The 22,976-nt window shown below is 31.2% G+C and overlaps 3 protein-coding genes across 3 annotated transcripts in view; 2 read left to right on the top strand and 1 right to left on the bottom strand.

Annotated features, from left to right (window-relative positions):
- LOC134234595 (elongation of very long chain fatty acids protein 7-like) overlaps positions 1-22,976 on the bottom strand; it is a 216,358-nt gene that overhangs the window by 38,566 nt on the left and 154,816 nt on the right. The window lies entirely within an intron of this gene.
- On the top strand, positions 7,460-9,877 carry LOC134234583 (uncharacterized). The gene is made up of 3 exons (XM_062716661.1): positions 7,460-7,485; positions 7,842-9,019; positions 9,054-9,877. Exons 1-3 carry the CDS (start codon positions 7,460-7,462, stop codon positions 9,875-9,877), a joined length of 2,028 nt encoding a protein of 675 aa, XP_062572645.1.
- On the top strand, positions 16,689-19,176 carry LOC134234582 (uncharacterized). Its single transcript, XM_062716660.1, has 2 exons — positions 16,689-16,763; positions 17,092-19,176. The coding sequence occupies exons 1-2, from the start codon at positions 16,689-16,691 to the stop codon at positions 19,174-19,176; spliced, it is 2,160 nt and encodes a 719-aa protein (XP_062572644.1).

The raw sequence follows: 22,976 nt of genomic DNA, 5'->3' as shown, positions 1-22,976 counted from the left end.
GTCGGCAGAGCATAAACCAGGAAAATGTAATTAACAGAAAATGGAATTTTTTTGTATTTTGGATACGGAAGTTATTTCACAAGTGAGACAGATTGTTTCAGCATGTACAATAGTGTGTATAGATATTTTCCAAATAAAACTACAAAACATTTCCTATGTATCTCTTTTTTGTTTTTTTTTTCCCTGCAAGTACTCTTTAAATAAATCAGAATACAGTCGTTTCCTCTTTTCTTCTATCTCCTATCCTTCCATCCTTCCATCCCAGTCTCCAAAAAAAGTTGGTAAACATTTATTTTCTCATTACAAATGAATGTAAAAAAAAGATAGATACAAAGTTTGTAAAAGGAACCGTTTCATTTTTATTTTACTGAAATCACCTGGTAATTTATTGAGGCCTGCAAGATGTATGAAATTCATAAGAATCTTATTTTTTCCTAGAATAACGGACATTACGTTTATTTGTTTGTATATTGTTTAACGACCATGTACAGAATTTTTTAATCAAATTGAGATGCAACTATTTCCCTGTAGAAGGGTACACATTTTTATATATGCTCGGAACTCATGACTGATATCTTTGAATATAATTTAACCTTTTAAACGATTAAATAGCTAAATATCTGATACAAAACAATTTACACTTATATTTCATTTATTTGCTAAAAAAACAATAATTTAGAATTGATTTGTATTCATTACTGATAATTGTAATACATTCAAAATTTTTGTTCCTATACATAATATACGAAAAATTATTTCAATATTATGTTGAGTGAGCATATAAAATCGATGTTGGATCGCTATGAGATGTTCAACCGCCTACGTTTCAGAATAGATGGATCTTTATCTCATTTTCATTCGTTGGCGTTCAAAGATTACTGACTTAATGTTACATCACGGACGACATTACAAAATACACGCATGACAAAAAATAAGATGAAAGGTATAAAGGCCTAGAGCAAACAGTTTGGTTCTTTGATCCGACAAAACGCATTTTGCACTCGAACTCAGTCTATAAATGTATACTATACTACTGATTAACAAAAGTGACATTCATGTAATACAGAAATATAAAATTCCCATAAAACATTGACAGTAAGCAATCCCTACAACATATAAAAGAATCAGTATTTGTGAGACTGTGTCATAAAGTAGGGTCCTCACAACTGGTGGCCATGAGTAAAGATGTAAAGGACAATAATGATATGGTAGACAATCAAATGAAAACAGGTGATGGGAAAAGTGTGGTGTTTAGTTTTCTATGATATAGTAAAAACTGGATGCCACTCTGTAGTAATAGAACATATGATTAGAAGACATGAAGGCCACAAATGGAGAATTTCTTTCTTTGTCTTTTCTAAACTTACAATATTAAAACCAATATAGACTACATAATGATGATTTTAATTGTGTTCCTATCACATAAGGACTGCGGGTTTAGGTTGATTTGTAAAATTCAATACCTCACTGGTGTTGAAAAAAATCTTCTAGTGTGTTTCTGGGTCTGTTTTTAACTCATCCTCAAATGGTTGTATGAGGGGTCTGTCCAATTTTTCATTCCAAATTAAAGTATGTTAATGAGTAAAGTCCAGGGCGTCAGAATATATCAATTATTAAATAGAATTTGTGGATTGTTTGAGAAGTGTTTTGATTTACTTCTAGACAGTCCCTCCTGTATGCTTTATATTATAAATATCCTACATAACCCCAGACTCTCCATCTATACAGAAGAACATACTCTGATTTCTATGATTTTGATAGAAACCTATATTTACACTTAGGAACAAACTGAGGTACAGAGCTGAAAAAATGTCCTGTCACATGCTGAAATTAATGCAGTATGCAGTATATTCTTAAAGCAAATCAAATTTAAAATTTATTTGATGTTCAATATTGTAGGTCTAAGTATGTATATTGATGCTGTATGGGGGGCAGTCCAAGTTTACAAAAATAAGACAGACTGTAGAATGGGATATCAGACTTGAAAATGGAATCAATATCATCGAGGAATTGATTCCCTGAATTTTTGTCCCACCCTTTATACCATTTCCTTGGTAGAGATCTTGTGTTGCAGACATGTAGACACCATGAAAGTACACACAGTTCAAAGTGACCTGATTCTTCTTCTAAACAACTGTTTGCGAAACTTAACAGTTAACAGTTTATGAACTGTTTGATCTATACAAATACATATCATTATACAAAATTTTCAGTGGAATGACTCCCGAATATCTTCGTAATTTATGAATTTCAGTCTTCAACTTCTTATAACCTGCGATCTGAAACTAATTATGATCTTAGATTATCAAAATTTCGTACAAAATTATTCAAGACCTCTTTTCAATATTCAGGTGTACATCTATGGAATAAACTTCCCCAACACATTAGATTCTCTCAATCTCTACGAACATTTAAGCGTAATGTGGAAAATTACATTATCAGCTGTCGTACAATCATTTAAGCATAATAAGAGTTCAATATTGTATATTGTACTGTTATTGTTAAAATGTGTCTGTATTTGAACACTCTATTCATAATTCAGTGATTGTAATTCCTAAAACCTATTACATGTACTTAATTGTATATATTATGAGGAATTGTATCTTGACGAAGTGTATATATTTTGTATTTGATATATGTATATATATATATATATATTTAGGGTACTAAATTTTTATTTAATTTAGTAAATTAATGTTTTGAATGTCTACGTTTTGTTTCTATTTTGTATTGTTTTATGGACTTTGATATTGAATACTGTTCGTTATCTCCAAATCCTTCATTTCATAGATCATTATTTTGACATTCATAATAGATGGCTTTAAAAAATATATTAATTCTATATTAAGGCATGTCGTGTATGTTTTGTAGTGATTAAAATATATGCCATGGTTTAATGTGAGTATATGGGAAAATGGTAAAGACTTCCAATTATTCGATAACGTCGTAGAGGGATGGGGGTGGGGGTTGAGGTAGACATTGGCGTTCCAAATCAGATGTTTATTTTCTTCAAAGTGGCAGGAAGACTGAAATGGTCGTCCCACTAAGAATTTGAAAGTAAAACAATCTTTAGACAATTTACAACTTCCTTTTGGTACTAAGGACTGATCAATCTTTACAAACTCAGTCCTTCCAGAGATTTTGAGCAATCTCTTCAATACTATCAAGCATGATATAACTGGTCTTTGATATAATTTACCAACTTGTGACTTTCAAATATTCCTTTGATAAGATACATCAAATTCCAATTAATCTATTTTTGACGTAGTTTTAACAAGTTTAGACAACCAAAATTAAAAATCTTCTTTGTTATTGTTTTACTACTTTATATAAAGATAGGACTTTTATGTAAATTATAAAATTTAAATCAATCGCATTTCAAGAATATCAAAAGTTAAAAGTATTTACAGATTCATTTATTCACTCCACTTAAAACAAAAAAGTGTAAAGTCAATCAAAATATAAAAACGAGAGGTTATTCAAGTTAGATAAGTAAAAAACTTTGATTTAAAAGTAAATAATTCATATCATTTATACTTACATGTAATCTCGTATTATTATTTTTTTTAGCTCAGATATGCCATATATAGCTTTAAATATGCAAATTGTTTATTAAAATATGAGCCCACCCCGCGATCCAAAAAATTGTTTAATGAATTAGGTGTTTAAAAAGGTCATAAATAAAGGGAACCCCGATTCTTCAACTGGTGTCAGAATAATATAAATATTAGGAATTCTGTTGAAAATTACGCCAGAAGATGGGTCAGATATGAAAAAAGAAGACGTCGACAGCTTGTCAGAATGGATTAAATGTACCAGATCCATGTTAAAGTCACATATTAAAGATTGACGGGCAATATGAAAACCATCTATCCTTCTGTGTTCAATGAACCAGAAGTGAAAAAAGAATAGACCCTTTTCCTATGACATATTTTGTCTAGGAGTTATTCCCCTTAGCCGCCTTATTGTAGGGCAACATTCCCAGATCCCTTCAATATTCAACCAATTTCAATTTGTTATACTGGTTACTGAGGTAAAGATAATGCTATTATTCTTATGAATATACTTTTGTTAAAGTCTTTATTAATTCATGATTATAAGATTGTGAATATTTTCCCCCATATATTTCTTGCATGCATGTTTAAAATTGGTTGCTCAAATAGGTAAATTCACTACTTTGCCCTACAAGATGGCGGCTAAGGGGAATAACTCCTAGGCAAAATATGTCACAGGAAAAGGGTCTATTAGATAGATTACACGATTAGTATGTACTAGCTCCTGTCGACAAAGTAGGTAACAACATTGTCTTCGTTTGTAAGACTCATTATATAAATTGCATTCTAGAAGAACTTGGATTTAATTCTACAAGTGGTAATCATACTTATACCCATACTTCCCTTTCTAAGGAAGAAATTCTTCATGCTCACTTCTCAGTTTTTTTATATACTTTTAATATGCCACAGAGCCAAAATAAATTTGAACTACCTTATATATATTGGATTCCGAAACTTCAAAAAAATCCTTACAAAGATACATTGCAGGTACCAGTAAATGTTTAATCAAACCTCTTTCTTTACTCCACACTAAGATATTGACAGTAGGGAAGAGAAATCTTCAAGAGTACTGTGCAACTATGTATTCAAGAAATGGTGTGAAGCAGATGTGGATACTAAAACATTCTAAAGAACTTTCGGACAATTTGAAATCACAAGACTTCACAAAAATCAATAGAATAAAAACTTACGACTTTTCAAACTTATACACAACAATTCCCCACGACAAATTAAAATCCAGGATTTTTGATATCATTGACAGCTGCTTCTACAATAAAAATGGAACTGGTCAATTTACTTACCTCGTCATTGGTCATTCGCAAAGTTATTTTGATAAAACAGATTCTGATTGCACACATAAGTACTCTGAAGTTGACATCAAGAAGATGCTTGAGTTTCTGATTGACAATATCTATGTGGTTTTTGGAAACCAGGTATTCCAACAATTTATTGGAATACCCATGGGTACAAATTATGCTTCGTTATTAGCAGACTTATTTTTATATTCTTATGAAGCAGAATTTATGCAAAATCTTATACGTGAAAAGAGGATAGCACTTGCTGTGGCCTTCATCGACGACGTATTGTCAATTAATAATGGTAATTTCCATTCCTACGTCGATTCGATATATCCTGGTGAGCTTTAAATAAAAGATACCAAAGAGTCCGACAATTCTGTTTCATACTTGGATATTTTACTTGAAAAAGACACTAATGGTAATGTAACAACCAAGCTATATGATAATTGTAACTTTTCTAGCGTCAATTCCCTTACTTATGCAGCAATATACCTTCATCATCTGCATACGGAGCATATATATCTCAGTTGATTCGATACTCAAGAGCATGCTCTACGTATGAACAATTTCTAAAACGAGGTAAATTATTGACAAGCAAGTTGATGAAACAAGAATATCAACAGTCTCGTTTAAAGTCATCATTTCGTAAGTTCTATGGTCGATACAATGACCTTGTCAGCAAATGCAATTTGTCATTGGGTCGGGTGCTGTCATTTTTATTAAATATGAAGGGTCCAAGTGAAATTCAACACATTTTTAAATAAAAATTGGCAGTTCTAATTTTTCAGAAATTAACAGGGTCAAAAAAGGCCGAAGGTGAACCTTGATCTTTCTCGATGTTGATTTTGACATTGTTATAAATATAATATCAACATTCCACGCATGAATTCCGGATCCCTCGATTTCCATGAAAAGCAATACTACTTATAATGCTTTTAGGGATGCTTGCTTGCTCTGTTCACGCTTTGTATTGTTTCAATGGACTTTTCAGCTTGAAAGTTACTTGTTTTATCTCCAGAATCCGCTGAGGTCTAAAGCAGCATTTCACAATTAAATGTATTGCAGAAAATGAGACAATTTACGTTGACAAATATCCCTGAAATTGATTGAAAGATTTTGTTTATGCAAAAACAACAAAATCTTTTGTAAAAAAGGGATTTCTTTATGCAAAAAATATAATACAGATCCAATAGCATTATCAAAATTATATCTTTTCATTAAACACGTAAGGTAAGCACTGATCATCATAAAAATAAATTTTGTCACATGATGCGTGTTTGCAGCTTAAATTTTGTACAACAATAATAAAATCTATCTGGAATACTAAATTTTTCATTTTATTGGACTTCTACTTCATTAAAATTTAAATTATTTTTGTTTTGAATAACAATGATTACCAATTCCTTCCAAGGAAGGGTCCATTTTACTTTTGATTGATAAAGATAAAGACTTCAATAAGGATAGATAACAAACAAAAAATTATAAACTATCCATCTAATATTATTTTCCAAATCTATTATGCAGATTCTTTAAATTTATTTTCTTTATTTAATACTGTACATGACAGAGAGAAAAATATTGAGATTATAGAGAATGTATGTCTTTATATTGAAAAACAACAGTTCAGCTATAAAGTTGTGTAAACTGTACATGCATCAAAAATCAACTTCAGACAAACAACAGGTATTATTCCAAATTAATTCCAAGTTCATGAAAAATAATTGAAAGCTTATTTATAAGTTAGTTTCAATGACGCCGAACTATGGCCGACTTGGCGTAAAACAGCAATAATCAATAAATCAAGAATTAAAAGAACACTTTAGAGGGGCATTTGTAATAAATAACAATTTAAAATTCTAGAAGTATCGAAGGAAAAAATGGTATAGCCTATAACTATTTTATATATATTTGTTAACATTCAGCACATCTAAGCTTGATATTTTAAACTTGTCCCAGAAATTTCTGGTTCCCCGATCACAATCTTTAGAACACTCAATAAAAAAAATAATCACGGCAGAATCCTGTCCAAACCCAAAAACAATAAAAGTTCGAGATATGAAAGAGTCATGATTTGTTAGATAATCTCAGTAAAACCGTTCTCTACCAATCAAAAACATAACATGTAACAGTTCTTATGGGTTCTTTGATATTCTCAGTAAAATCACTCACTACCAGTCAACACCAGGTGATATATAACACTTCTGATTGGTAAGATATTCCCAATAAATCCTCTCTCTAACTATAAAAAAAGGTTATATAACAGTTCTGATTTCTTAGACATTTCCAATACAACTTCAAGATATCAAATATCTATATTTCATCATATTTGATACCCAAAATTAAACCTCTCATTACCAATCAACAACAGTAAATCTAACATTTTTGACTGGTCTACTTTATAATTAGTAGTGACATAGATAAGGAAGGTACTGCTCAAAAATTACATTTTGTTGAAGAGTTCGTGGTATATTTGCCACATGTGTCTATTACTTGTATCATAACCAATCATTATATTGAACCTATAGACTTGTTCCTCGAAAACTATAAACTGAAAGTAGATGAATGGAAGGTTTTCTCTATTTTGTATAGCACCTGAAATTTTTCAAAATGGACTCCATAAGAAGCACAAAAATGTAAGTTGTAATGACAGGAATAAATAATTAATAATGCCTAGATTATCTGAAACAGTGCACTTTTTTTTTCATTTTTCTTTGCATTTTTCTTTCGCCATTGTTCTAATTGAAACATTTGTTAAGAAAACAATAACATGTAATTAAAAATTTAGAAAATTATATATCTTTTTTTGAAACATTAATGATTTAGTTAATCAACTATTTATTTCGTGATTCATGAATATTTTTATTTTATTCAAATAGAAACTTTGCACAGTCTAGAATGTTTGTAAAACAGAAAATAAATTATATTATTGATTTACAGACATGACATAATTATAATACAAGAGAATAAATTCCCCTTTAATCATTTTTAGAAAGTTGGCCTTACAACAAATATCAGAGACAGTGTTTGTAGGACTGTGTCATAAAGTGGGGACTTTACAACTTGTGGCCATGAGGAGAGATGTGTTGGATATCAGTGAGATGGTGGAAAATCAAATGAGAAGTGATGGGTTCAGTGCAATGTTTAGTGGAAGTCAAAGAGAGGGATTCCGACTGAAAGGATCAGATTTAGACTATATGTTTTGGAGAAATAATCACCGTGTGATCTGGGACTTTTCTCAGTCTCAGTATTACAATACACACAGACAAACACTGATCCTCTGTGACTGTTCTGATAGTCCACCAGGATTTACTTTGTTATATTTACTGTCACCAAGCATGTACAGAGACATCCAGGGGAGTTGTGTAAGAATGAAAAACAGACATTATATATCTAGTTCTAAGTACAGACAGATGGCGTGTTCTGTAAACTATACTCAACACGGACCCTGTGCCAGTAGAACAATTGGAGAAACAGATTTTGATAATGCCGTCTGTTTTGTTAGTGACTTTTGGCCTTCATCTGCCTCCTCATTGATAGACAGGTGTCACTCATGGCCTCAGCCTCGTGTTGTTGATGATATAGTTAAAAATGGATGTCACTTTGTAGCAATTGGACATAAGCTAGGAAATCATGAAGACCTTGAATGGAGAATTTCTTTCTCTCTCGCAGAACAAAAACTTGTCTTTGCCATGAACCACTGTCAATATTTAACTTATGGCTTGCTTAAATTGTTCTTGACAGAAATAATTAACAATGGAGTAGGTGATGATGATAAATTACTGTGTTCCTATCACATGAAGACAGCAGCTTTCTGGGTGGTTCAACAAAATACAATACCTCGCTGGTGTCCACAAAATTTCCTGGGAGGTTTCTGGGTCTGTTTTAAACTTATCCTCAAATGGGTGTATGAGGGAGTTTGTCCTAACTTTTTCATTCCAGAAAACAACATCTTTCTGAGCAAAATTCATGGTGAAGCACAACATCAACTATTTAAGAGATTGTATGGGTTGTATAAGACGGGTTTGACATTTCTGCTAAACAGTCCCTCCATTAGATCTTATATTATGACTTTCCTCCAAATCATAAATGTACTTCATGACCCCGGCCTCTCCATCTGTACAGATGAACATTTTGTGATTTCTGAGGCTGAGTTTGATAGATGTCTATATGATGCAATACTACTTATAAAAAAAAAACGAACTGGACATACAAAGCTGCATTAGATATTTATATACAATAGAGCAGATGATAGGTTTACCCCTCCTGACACAGTATCAAGTTCTTAGGCTACAGAGACATGCAGCTTTTGCTCTTCAGAACACTGCTTTTATATTACACATGGAAACTTACAAACATAAAAACAAACTGAGGTACAGAGCTGACAAAACCTCCTGTTACATGCTGAAATTAGCAGCCAAGTTTGGTTGTATTACTGACATGCTGCACATAGCGATGTATTATTACAAAACACTTAGACACATAGAAACGTTTTCTATTATAGAGATGATCAAGGTCAAGTTATCTCAGTCGTATGTGATGTATATGGGTAATGTAGATACAGAGATGTATACTGAGGCTGTAGGGGGACAGTCCTGGTCTACAAAAATGAGACAGGCCGTAGCATGGGGTATCCTACTTGACCATAGAATCCATTACATCAGTGAATTCTTAGCAGAACAACAGTGTGCTCTACAGAATGGCTGTGGTATATTATATTTCCCACCCTTTGTACTATTATACATGCTAGAGATCTTGTGCTACAGACACGTAGACACAATGAGAGCACAAAAAGCTCTTGATGATCTACAGACCCTAGTTCACTATGATCAGGGGCAATTTATAGATTTACGTTACAGAGACATATCATGGCAGATTCTGGGGATCTGTCAACAGGCGACAGGGAACCTCCAGGCTGCTCTATATTCATACCAACAATCTCTCAGACAAGAACCATTAAACAACATACAACTAGCTACAGAAATGAGAATACAGGACGTTTGTCAATGGAATTCCTTAATAACTTAAGTGTAAGATATTTTTAGGAGTTCACCAAATCGAGATTATCAATAACAAATTATCCTCATCTGATTTCCTATTTTCATTTCTGTCTGTTTATAATATATGTATTATAAAGCTAATATTGAATAGTCTTAAATGAAAAACTACTAGAAGTCAAGAGAATTATAGCATTCAATATCTTTACAATATATTTAAGAGTTATATATATTCTGTATAAGAGCGTCCATATAAAACACTCTTTTATAAAAAAACAAATTCTGTCATGAAATGTTTGGTGACATCACAGCAGTAGGATATTAAAAAAAATTGATATCCATGGGAAAGTCGGTATCATTGGGTAAACATGAAAAAATAAATTGTTGCCTTGTTTTTCTTGAGAAAAAGAATTTTAAATGATTTCTGAAATATTTACTGCAAGTGATAAGGACTTGTTTTGTTAATCTTGTTAAAGTGGTTCATTCAAATTGCCAAAGTTTTGTGAATAGAAAATTGTATTTATTGTTGATTGTAAATCTTGAACATATATATATTAAAAAAGTGTAAATTTTACGTTAAAATCATCTCAATTTTTTCACGGATTTTCAGAATACATTAATTTTATTTGTCACACTTCGTTGAAAGAATAAAAAAGAAATAATGTATTAGATATCTCAGAACCTGCATAAAACATTTCAATGCGTAAAACAGCTTATGTGCAACCAGCATCAAAAAAAATTTAATCTACAATTAACAGTACTGTTATAGTTCAAAAGGGAAAAAAAACTGATCACTTTCTTCTAAAAAAAAACCTTCCGCAACAAAATAAAGTTTCTAGCTTAATTCTACTTGAATGGAAATTATTCGCTGTTTTTTTCCATTAAATATGGAAAACTACCTCTGGTATCTTGCACAAATGCCTGGTTAGGGATATAAATTTTTGTAAGTACATATGTTAAAGTATTCATAATTCGAGCTCTATGAAAAAACCTTGGAAAAAAGTATATATTATTGAGGAGAGTATCTTCTGTCTTTAAAGCTCTATTAATGATAATATTATATAAAAACAGACATTATATCTAATTACAAAATTCTATCAATTATAAAATGAATGAGATATTTAACATAAGTATTACTACGTATAAATCAATAGATGACTAAATTTTAATTGCTATCTTTAAAAAATTAAGTCAAAACAAAATGCTTACAATTTAGACTATGTTTGAACAAGACAAACTGCAGACATAGCATCAGGAATCTATCCACTGCACAAGAAGTTTTCTTTGTTAAATGTTCTCAGGCCTTCAACCATATAAACACAGATAGAATAACAAAGACGGAGGCCTTCTTTTAGATTTATATTGTCCTTAAAATTCATTATCAAAGGAAGCATCATCTTTAATCTTCTGTATAAAAATCGAAATCAATCATTTAATAACCTGTTTGTTTTGTTAAGTTTGTAAATTTGGAAGTAGGCTTTGTTTATTTGTTTTGGGTTGTATGCCTAAATTTGATTTCATTGTGAGTTAAGCATATAATACTATTGATGGCCAATGTGTATTTGGCATGTTTTCTTGAATTTTCAAATTAATTGTCCGAAATATTTTACAGTTAATCCACTGAAGTTGATTTGTTTTTATAATTTCATGAAAAGAACAGTTATTTTGAAATAATCGTAAATAATTCGATCTATGAGAAAGAATTCATTCAGCTACAAGCATGTTTTACTGCATAATCAAATATTGCTTGACATGTTTAATGCTCATCGAGAATCTGTGTCACATGTTAAATGTAATTATATTGCTTTGAAAAGACATAATATTCTCTAAACATTCATATGCAATTATTCAGTCGTAATATGCACATAAAAAAAAATTATTTCAGGAAATATTCCAATATAAACCTTAAATATTGCTTATGTTGGCAGAGCATAAACCAGGAAAATGTAATAAACAGAAAATGGATTTTTTTGTTTTGGATACGGAAGTTATTCACAAGTAAGACAGGTTGTTTCGTAGCACGTACAATAGTGTGTATAAATATTTTCCAAATAAAACTACAAAACATTTCAGCTATGTATCTTTTTTTGTTTTATTTATAAAGCTCGTACTCTTTTAATAAATCAAAATATAGTAATTTCCTCGTTTGTTCTATCCCCTATCCTTCCATCAATCCATCCCAGTTTCCAAATATAATTTGAAAACATTTTATAACACATTAGAAATAAATGTAAAAAAAGATAAATACAAAGTTTGTAAAACGAACCGTTTCATTTTAAGTTTACTAAAATCAGCTGGTAATTGATTGAGGCCTGCAAGATGTATAAAATTCATAAGAATATTTAAAATCTTCCTAGAATAACGGACATACCGTTTATTTGTTTGTATATTGTTTAACGTCCCTCTCCAGAATTTTTCAATCAAATGTAGACGCAACTATTCGCCGGTGGAAGGGTACACATTTTAACATATGCTCTCGGAACTCATGACTGATATCTTTGAATATAATTTATCCTTTTAAACTATTAAATATCTACATATTTGGTACAAAAAAAATTACACTATTATTTCTTTTAATTTCGAAAAAAAATTTTTAGAATTGATTTGTATTTATTACTGATAATTGTTATACATTTAAAAATTTTGTTCCTATACATAATATGCGAAAAATTATTTCAATGTTTTGTTGAGTGAGCAAAACAAATCGATGTTGGATCGCTATGTGAGATGTTCGACCAGTTAGTGAGATGTTGGACCGCCTACGTAACAGATTAGGCGGATCTTTATCTCATTTTCATTCGTTGGCGTTCAAAGATGACTGACTTAATGTTATATCACGGACGACAGTACAAAATACACGCATGACAAAAAATAAAATGAAAGGTATAAAGGCCTCAAGCAAACAATTTGGTTTTTAGGTCCGAAAAAACGCATTTTGCCCTCGAACTCAGTCAATAAATGTACACTATACTGCTGATTTACAAAAGTGACATTCATGTAAGACAAAAATATAAAATTTCCGTAAAACATTGTCAGTTAGCAATCCCTACAACATATAAAAGAATCAGTATTTGTGGGACTGTGTCGCAAAGTAGGGACCTCACAACTGGTGGCCATGAGTAAAGATGTAAAGGACAATAATGATATGGTAGACAATCAAATGAAAACAGGTGATGGGAAAAGTGTGGTGTTTAGTTTTCTATGATATAGTAAAAACTGGATGCCACTCTGTAGTAATATAACATATGATTAGAAGACATGAAGGCCACAAATGGAGAATTTCTTTCTTTGTCTTTTCTAAACTTACAACAATAAAACCATTATAGACTACATAATGACGATTTTAATTGTGTTCCTATCACACAAGGACAGCGAGTTTTGGTTGATTTGTAAAATTCAATACCTCACTGGTGTCAAAAAAAATCTTCTAGTGTGTTTCTGGGTCTGTTTTTAACTCATCCTCAAATGGTTGTATGAGGGGTCTGTCCAATTTTTCATTCCAAATTAAAGTATGTTAATGAGTAAAATCCAGGGCGTCAGAATATATCAATTATTTAATTGAATTTATGGATTGTTTGAGAAGTGTTTTGATTTCCTTCTAGACAGTCCCTCCTGTATGCCTTATATTATAAATATCCTACATAACCCCAGACTCTCCATCTGTACAGATGAACATACTCTGATTTCTGATCATGATTTTGATAGAAACCTAAATTTACACTTACGAACAAACTGAGGTACAGAGCTGACAAAACGTCCTTTCACATGCTGAAATTAGATTGTATTTCTGACATGATGTACATAGCCATGTATTATTACAAGACACTTAGATACATGGAACCTTTATCTATTACAAAGATGATTAAGGTCAAATTAGGACAGCCATATGTGATGTTCAATATTGTAGGTCTAAGTATGTATACTGATGCTGTATGGGGGCAGTCCAGGTTTACAAAAATAAGACAGGCTGTAGCATGGGATATCAGACTTGAAAATGGAATCAATTTCATCGAGGAATTGATTCCCTGAATTTTTGTCCCACCCTTTATACCATTTCCTTGGTAGAGATCTTGTGCTGCAGACATGAAGACACAATAAAAGTACGAACAGTTCAAGGTGACCTGATTCTTCTTCTAAACCACTGTTTGCGAAACTTAACAGTTAACAATTTATGAACTAGTTGATCTATACAAATACATATTATTATACAAAATTTTCAGTGGAATGACTCCCGAATATCTTCATAATTTATGAATTTCAGTCTTCAACTTCTTATAACCTGCGATCTGAAACTAATTATGATCTTAGATTATCAAAATTTCGTACAAAATTATTCAAGACCTCTTTTCAATATTCAGGTATACATCTATGAAATAAACTTCCCCAACACATTAGATTCTCTCAATCTCTACGAACATTCAAGCGTAATGTGGAAAATTACATTATCAGCTGTCGTACAATCATTTGAGCATAATAAGAGTTCAATTTTGTATATTGTACTGTTATTGTTAAAATGTGTCTGTATCTGAACACTCTATTCATACTTCAGTGATTGTAATTCCTAAAACCTATTATATGTACTTAATTGTATATATTATGATGAATTGTATCTTGACGAAGTTTATATATTTTGTATTTGATATATGTATATATATATTTAGGGTACTAAATTTTTATATAATTTAGTAAATTAATATTTTGGATGTCTGCGTTTGCTTTGTTCCTATTTTGTACTGTTTTATGGACTTTGATATTGAATACTGTTCGTTATCTCCAAATCCTTCATTTCATAGATCATTATTTTGACATTCATAATAGATGGCTTAAAAAAAAAAATTAATTCTATATTAAGGCATGTCGTGTATGTTTTGTAGTGATTAAAATATATGCAATGGTTTAATGAGAGTATATGGGAAAATGGTAAAGACATTAGTAAATCTTCCAATTATTCGATAACGTCGTAGAGGGATTGGGGTGGGGATAGGGTTAGACATTGGCTTTCAAAATCAGATGGTTATTTTCTTCAAAGTGGCAGAGAGACTGAAATGGTCGTCCCACTAAGAATTTGAAAGTAAAACAATCTTTAGACAATTTACAACTTCCTTGATCTTTCTCGATGTTGATTTTGACATTGTTATAAATATAATATCAACATTCCATGCATGAATTCCGGATCCCTCGATTTCCATGATAAGCGATACTACCTATAATGCTTTTAGGGATGCTTGCTTGCTCTGTTCACTATTTGTATTGTTTCAATGGACTTTTCAGCTTGAAAGTTGCTTGTTTTATCTCCAGAATCCGCTGAGGTCTAAAGCAGCATTTCACAATTAAATGTATTGCAGAAAATGAGACAATTTACGATGACAAATATACTTGATATTGATTGAAAGATTTTGTTTATGCAAAAACAACAAAATGTTTTGTAAAAAAGGGATTTCTTTATGCAAGAAATATAATACAGATCCAATAGCATTACCAAAATTATATCTTTTCATTAAACACGTAAGGTAAGCACTGATCATCACAAAAATAAATTTTGCCACATGATGCGTGTTTGCAGCTTAAAAATTGTACAGCAATAATAAAATCTATCTGGAATACTAAATTATTCATTTAATGGACTTCTACTTCATTAAAATTTACATTATTTTTGTTTTAAATAACAATGATTACCAATTCCTTCCAAGGAAGGGTCCATTTTACTTTTGATTGATAAAGATAAAGACTTCAATAAGGATTGATAACAAACAAAAAATTATAAACTATCCATCTCATATTATTTTACAAATCTATTATGCAGATTTTTTAAATGTATTTTCTTTATTTAATTCTGTACATGACAAAGAGAAAAATATTGAGATTATAGAGAATGTATGTCTTTATATTGAAAAACAACAGTTCAGCTATAAAGTTGTGTATACTGTACATGCATCAAAAATCAACTTCAGACAAACAACAGGTATTATTCCAAATTAATTCCAAGTTCATGAAAAATAAATGAAAGCTTTTTTATAAGTTAATTTCAATGACGCCGAACTATGGCCGACTTGGCGTAAAACAGCAATAATCAATAAATCAAGAATCAAAAGAACACTTTAGAGAGGCATTTGTAATAAATAACAATTTAAAATTCTAGAAGTGTCGAAAGAAAAAATGGTATAGCCTATAACTTTTTTATATATATTTGTTAACATTCAGCACATCTAAGCTTGATATTATAAACTTGTCCCAGAAATTTCTGGTTCCCCGATCATAATCTTTAGAACACTCAATAAAAAATAATCACGGCAGAATCCTGTCCAAACCGAAAAACAATAAAAGTTCGAGATATGAAAGACTCATGATTTGTTAGATAATCTCAGTAAAACCGTTCTCTACCAATCAAAAACATAACATGTAACAGTTCTTATGATTCTTAGTCATCTTAGATATTCTCAGTAAAATCACTCACTACCAGTCAACACCAGGTGATATATAACACTTCTGATTGGTAAGATATTCCCAATAAAACCTCTCTCTAACTATAAAAAAGGTTATATAACAGTTCTGATTTCTTAGACATTTCCAATACAACTTCAAGATATCAAATTTCTATATTTGATCATATTTGATACCCAAAATTAAACCTCTCATTACCAATCAACAACAGTAAATCTAACATTTTTGACTGGTCTACTTTATAATTAGTAGTGACATAGATAAGGAAGGTACTGCTCAAAAATTACATTTTGTTGAAGAGTTCGTGGTATATTTGCCACATGTGTCTATTACTTGTATCATAACCAATCATTATATTGAACCTTTAGACTTGTTCCTCGAAAACTATAAACTGAAAGTAGATGAATGGAAAGTTTTCTCAACTTTGTATAGCACCTGAAATTTTTCAAAATGGACTCCATAAGAAGCACACAAATGTAAGTTGTAATGACAGCAATAAATAATTAATAATGCCTAGATTATCTGAAACAGTGCACATTTTTTTTCATTTTTCTTTGCATTTTTCTTTCACCATTGTTTTAATTGAAACATTTGTTAAAAAAACAATAACATGTAATTAAAAACTTTAGAAAATTATATATCTTTTTTTGAAACATTAATGATTTAGTTAATCAACTATTTATTTCGTGATTCATGAATATTTTTATTTTATTCAAATAGAAACTTTGCACAGTCTAGAATGTTTGTAAAACAGAAAATAAATTATATTATTGATTTACAGACATGACATAATTATAATACAAGAGAAAAAATTTCCCTTTAATCATTTTTAGAAAGTTGGCCTTACAACAAATATCAGAGACAGTGTTTGTAGGACTGTGTCAGAAAGTGGGGACTTTACAACTTGTGGCCATGAGGAGAGATGTGTTGGATATCAGTGAGATGGTGGAAAATCAAGTGAGAAGTAATGGGTTCAGTAGAATGTTTAGTGGAAGTCAAAGAGAGGGATTCCGACTGAAAGGATCAGATTTTGACGAAATGTTTTGGCCAAATAATCACCGTGTGATCTGGGACTTATCTCAGTCTCAGTATTACAATACACACAGACAAACACTGATCCTCTGTGACTGTTCTGATAGTCCACCAGGATTTACTTTGTTATATTTACTGTCACCAACCATGTACGGAGACATCCAGGGGAGTTGTGTTAGAATGAAAAACAGACATTATATATCTAGTTCTAAGTACAGACAGATGGCGTGTTCTGTAAACTATACTCAACACGGACCCTGTGCCCTTAGAACAATTGGAGAAACAGATTTTGATAATGCCGTCTGTTTTGTTAGTGACTTTTGGCCTCCATCTGCCTCCTCATTGATAGACAGGTGTCATTCATGGCCTCAGCCTCGTGTTGTTGATGATATAGTAAAAAATGGATGTCACTTTGTAGCAATTGGACATAAGCTAGGAAATCATGAAGACCTTGAATGGAGAATTTCTTTCTCTCTCGCAGAACAAAAACTTGTCTATGCAATGAACCACTGTCAATATTTAACTTACGGCTTGCTTAAATTGTTCTTGACAGAAATAATTAACAATGGAGTAGGTGATGATGATAAATTACTGTGTTCCTATCACATGAAGACAGCAGTTTTCTGGGTGGTTCAACAAAATACAATACCTCACTGGTGTCCACAAAATTTACTGGGAGGTTTCTGGGTCTGTTTTAAACTTATCCTCAAATGGGTGTATGAGGGAGTTTGTCCTAACTTTTTCATTCCAGAAAACAACATGTTTCTGAGCAAAATTCATGGTGAAGCACAACATCAACTATTTATGAGATTGTATGGGTTGTATAAGACGGGTTTAACATTTCTGCTAAACAGTCCCTCCATTAGATCTTATATTATGACTTTCCTCCAAATCATAAATGTACTTCATAACCCCGACCTCTCCATATGTACAGATGAACATTTTGTGATTTCTGAGGCTGAGTTTGATAGATGTCTATATGATGCAATAATACTTATACAAATAATAAACGAACTGGACATACAAAGCTGCATAAGATATTTATATACAATAGAGCAGATGATAGGTTTACCCCTCCTGACACAGTATCAAGTTCTCAGGCTACAGAGACATACAGCTTTTGCTCTTCAGAACACTGCTTTTATATTACACATGGAAACTTACACACATAAAAACAAACTGAGGTACAGAGCTGACAAAACCTCCTGTTACATGCTGAAATTAGCAGCCAAGTTTGGTTGTATTACTGACATGCTGCACATAGCGATGTATTATTACAAAACACTTAGACACATAGAAACGTTATCTATTATAGAGATGATCAAGGTCAAATTATCTCAGTCGTATGTGATGTATATGGGTAATGTAGATACAGAGATGTATACTGAGGCTGTAGGGGGACAGTCCTGGTCTACAAAGATGAGACAGGCTGTAGCATGGGGTATCCTACTTGACAATAGAATCCATTACATCAGTGAATTCTTAGCAGAGCAACAGTCTGCTCTACAGAATGGCTGGGGTATATTAGGTTTCCCACCCTTTGTACTATTATACATGCTAGAGATCTTGTGCTACAGACACGTAGACACAATGAGAGCACAAAAAGCTCTTGATGATCTACAGACCCTAGTTCACTATGATCAGGGGCAATTTATAGATTTACGTTACAGAGACATATTATGGCAGATTCTGGGGATCTGTCAACAGGCGACAGGGAACCTCCAGGCTGCTCTATATTCATACCAACAATCATACCAACAATCTCTCAGAAAAGAACCATTTCAAAAAATAAACACAGCTACAGAAATGAGAATACAGCATGTTTGTCAATGGAATTCCTTAATAACTTCAGTGTAAGATATTTTTAGGAGTTCACAAAATCTAGATTATCAATAACAAATTATCCTATTTTCATTTCTGTCTGTTTATAATATATGTATTATAAAGCTAATATTAAATAGTCTAAAATGAAAAACTACTAGAAGTCAAGGGAATTATAGCATTCAATATCTTGTTGAATGCTGAGTTTACAATATATTTAAGAGTATGCTCCGAAACATTCTGTATAAGAGTGTCCATATATAACACCCTTTTGTAAAAAACAAATTCTGTCATGAAACGCTTAATGGCAAACTACATTGCGACATCACAGCAGTAGGATATTAAAAAAATTCAAAAAATGATATCCATGGGAAAGTCGGTATCATGGGGTAAACATGATAAAAATATCTTGTTGCCTTGTTTTTCTTGAGAAAAAGAATTTTAAATGATTTCACCAAATATTTACTACATGTATTCCTTAATCATCTTCCCCTTGAAAAAGGGTGGGACTCGTCATTTGAACAAAATTGAATCCACTTTACCACAGAATACTTTTTGCCATGTTTTCAAGATAAAAGGATATTAAAGTGTAAATAAAAAGACTCTAGACAATGTCAACAACAACGACCACCGACAACAGATATTTTTTAATCAGTTCAGTTAAAACATAAACTACAGGGCCTCAATATATCATGAATTTTCAAATAAGTACAAATCTCTGTTAAATTTTTTGTCTTTGCAATATTTGTAACTCTTGTTATTAAGTTGTCTGCTATTAAATAAATAAAACAGAAAAACCTTCCAGCCTTCTACTCGAGGTTATTGTACATCTTCACCAAATCTGCCATAGTTATCTTATATTCAAAAGATTCAGTCTATATATTAAATTAGAATGATAACTGAGATGTGTGTAGTGAACATAACAAAAATGGTGGACAAGATTCTGTATTCAAATCAAAATGGATCGTCTCAAGCCACGTTTCTGATTTCACATACAGCTTCCTCTTCTGTGGATGCAGCTTGATCACAAAAATTGTCGTAATTTCAAATAATTGTATGCCTCTGTGCTGTGGTGTTTAGCCAATGACAATATTTGTTTCCATCGATGTTGAAAACAACAATTGACTCAACAGCAAACAAGAAATGTTTTGTAAAACTGTTATAGGGTATTGATAGATCCATTAAGGTTTATTATCTGATCAATTTTATAATAGGGAAAAAACAGAAATGGAAGTATCCGATAATATAACCTGATTTAAACACATTTATGTAGTGATGAGCAAAAGTGAAAAGCTAATAAATAAGTGATAAATTATTAACATTGTACTTTTTGCTTACCTTAGGCAAAGTCTGAATTAAATGGGCATTTTTTAAATAAAATATTTATCTTTTTCAGTCCTTGCTTACGTCAACGTTGATATTTCATCTACTTCTCCAGAACCACTGGACAAACTTTAATCAAACTTGCTTTAACGACGTTGGATCCTGATATTAAAGTCTTAAACTTTTTTATCAAGGGAATTGTTAGTTTCTAAATACATATCTCAATTTAAATGCAAATCAAGCAAAGGGAGTTAATATGCTTCTTTTGGCGCTACAGTACATTTCATATTACCATTTGCACTGAAATGTGTGTCTAAATTGAAAATTAAAAATTACATCTTCGACGTTTTCCATCCAATATTTTTATCCAATTAAAGCATGAAACAAAATTAACTCTAAGTCTATTTAAAAAAGACATTTTAAAATTGTGACCAAGAAAAAGTTTTAATTTGCTTCGCATAATCAATTATTTGACCTTTCTGCACTAATAAGATGTAATTTTTCGGGCATTGAGAATTTAATAAGCAAGAAAATTATTTTAAAGTCTTTTACTTTTTCTGAATTAACAAATGGGTCAAAGTTATCTTTAATATTTAGAAAAGAAAATGAAAAGTACGGGTACATGTTGCAAATAACAAGTCTCATTAAGATTTATCTGTGGTCCCTTGTTATTAACTTATGTCTTCATCTTTAAAAAATGCCAAATAATAGATATAGGTAGCTTACGAAGCTGCGTTTTGAAGTTTGGGTCCTTTGATTTTTATGAATATCAAAAGAAACCACTGATATGCAAGTGATAAGGACTTGTTTTGTTAATCTTGTTATAGTGGTTCATTCAAATTGCCAAAGTTTTGTGAATAGAAAATTGTATTTATTGTTGATTGTAAATATTGAACATATCATATATATTAAAAAAGTGTAAATTTTACGTTAAAATCAGCTCAATTTTTTTCCCGGATTTTCAGAGTACATTAATTGTATTTGTCACACTTCGTTGAAAGAATTCAAAAGAAATAATGTAATAGATATTTCAGAACCTGCATAAAACATTTCAATGCTAAAAACAGCTTTATATGCAACCAGCATGGAAAAACTTTAATCTACAATTAACAGTACTGTTATAGTTCAAAAGGGAAAAAACTTATCTCTTTCTTCTAAAAAACCTTCCGCAACAAAATACAGTTTCTAGCTTAATTCTTCTTGAATGGAAATTGATCGCTGTTTTTTCATTAAATATGAAAAACTACCCTCTGGTATCTTGCACAAATGCCTGGTTAAGGATATAAATTTTTGTGAGTTCACATGTTAAAGTATTCATAATTCGAGCTCTATGAAAAAACCTTGGAAAAAATTATAGATTATTGAGGTATCTTGTGTATTTAAATGAACTATTAATGATATTATTATATAAAAACAGACATTATATCTAAAAACAAAATTCTATTAATTCTAAAATGAATGAGATATTTAACAAAAGTATTACTAGGTATAAATCAACAGATGACTAGCTATCTTTAAAAAATAAAGTCAACGATTGACTATGTTTGAACAAGACAAACTGCAGACACCAATTTATCCACAGCACAAGAAGTTTTCTTTGTTAAATGTTCTCAGGTCCTCAACCACTGATGAAACACAGACAGAATAACAAAGATGAATGCCTTCTTTTATATTTAAATTGTCCTCAGTCATTATCTTCATCTTTAATCTTCTGTAGAATTGAAATCAATCATTTTATTTTAAAAGGAAGTCTAGGTTTGATAAAACAAAATGCTTACAATTTATGGTGAAAACAATTCAATCTTAGTGATTTTCTAGTTTTTCTTCTTTTTTTGGAAAAGTTAAATGAGCTTACCAAATGCATTGTAGGGACCTATTTTTGTTTCATGGACCAATATAAACAAAATATTCAACCTCGGCATCCAGCTAGCATCAGGATCAGTATTCAAAATACAGTATTGCCAGGATCTGCAACAGCAAGCAAAGGATAGAACTAGCATAACTAGCAATAAACTACTTCGAATCAGAATAGACCTACTAGCATCACAAGATCGGTAAGGTTTTATTCAGTAAAAATCTGAAAAAGAGAAATAAAACTGGTTAATAATCATTCGAATTGTAAATATAAATTGAAATATAAGATCAAATGATTATTCAGGGCCTTACATGGCTTTTAACTACAACATTCTGAAATGTCTTTACATGTATCTACTTACGGTAGCATGTTACTAATTTCGGCAGCTCTGACCTACTTATGCAAAAAAAACAGCAAAGTAATCACCAGGATATGGATAACAAGAATTAAATCAGCAAGCAAAAGGACATTAAAATTACCATACAAAGAAAGCATTCCAATCAGTAGCTATGCTGTAACAGAATTAGTCCCTTTCACTGGATATTTAAAGTCTGTTTTTTTTGGGGGGGGGGGGGGGGGATTCAAGTAGTGATTCATTTGTTTAAATATGACTACATTGTTTTATAGTACAGGTGTGTATAAGAATGTTCTTTATTTT

This window comes from Saccostrea cucullata, unplaced genomic scaffold (assembly GCF_032062105.1).
Source record: "Saccostrea cucullata isolate Sc308-1 unplaced genomic scaffold, CSIRO_AGI_Scuc_v1 ctg571, whole genome shotgun sequence".
Taxonomy (NCBI): Eukaryota; Metazoa; Mollusca; class Bivalvia; order Ostreida; family Ostreidae; genus Saccostrea; species Saccostrea cuccullata.
The sequence above is the reverse complement of the archived record's forward strand: the minus strand, read 5'-3'. Positions and strand labels throughout refer to the sequence as shown.

Coding starts and splice junctions, on each gene's coding strand:
- LOC134234583 (XM_062716661.1), top strand. CDS start 7,460: ATGGACTCCATAAGAAGCACAAAAAT. Junction 7,486..7,841: donor TCCATAAGAAGCACAAAAAT/GTAAGTTGTAAT, acceptor AATCATTTTTAG/AAAGTTGGCCTTACAACAAA. Junction 9,020..9,053: donor TGAGTTTGATAGATGTCTAT/ATGATGCAATAC, acceptor AAAAAAACGAAC/TGGACATACAAAGCTGCATT.
- LOC134234582 (XM_062716660.1), top strand. CDS start 16,689: ATGAATGGAAAGTTTTCTCAACTTTGTATAGCACCTGAAATTTTTCAA. Junction 16,764..17,091: donor TCCATAAGAAGCACACAAAT/GTAAGTTGTAAT, acceptor TTATAATACAAG/AGAAAAAATTTCCCTTTAAT.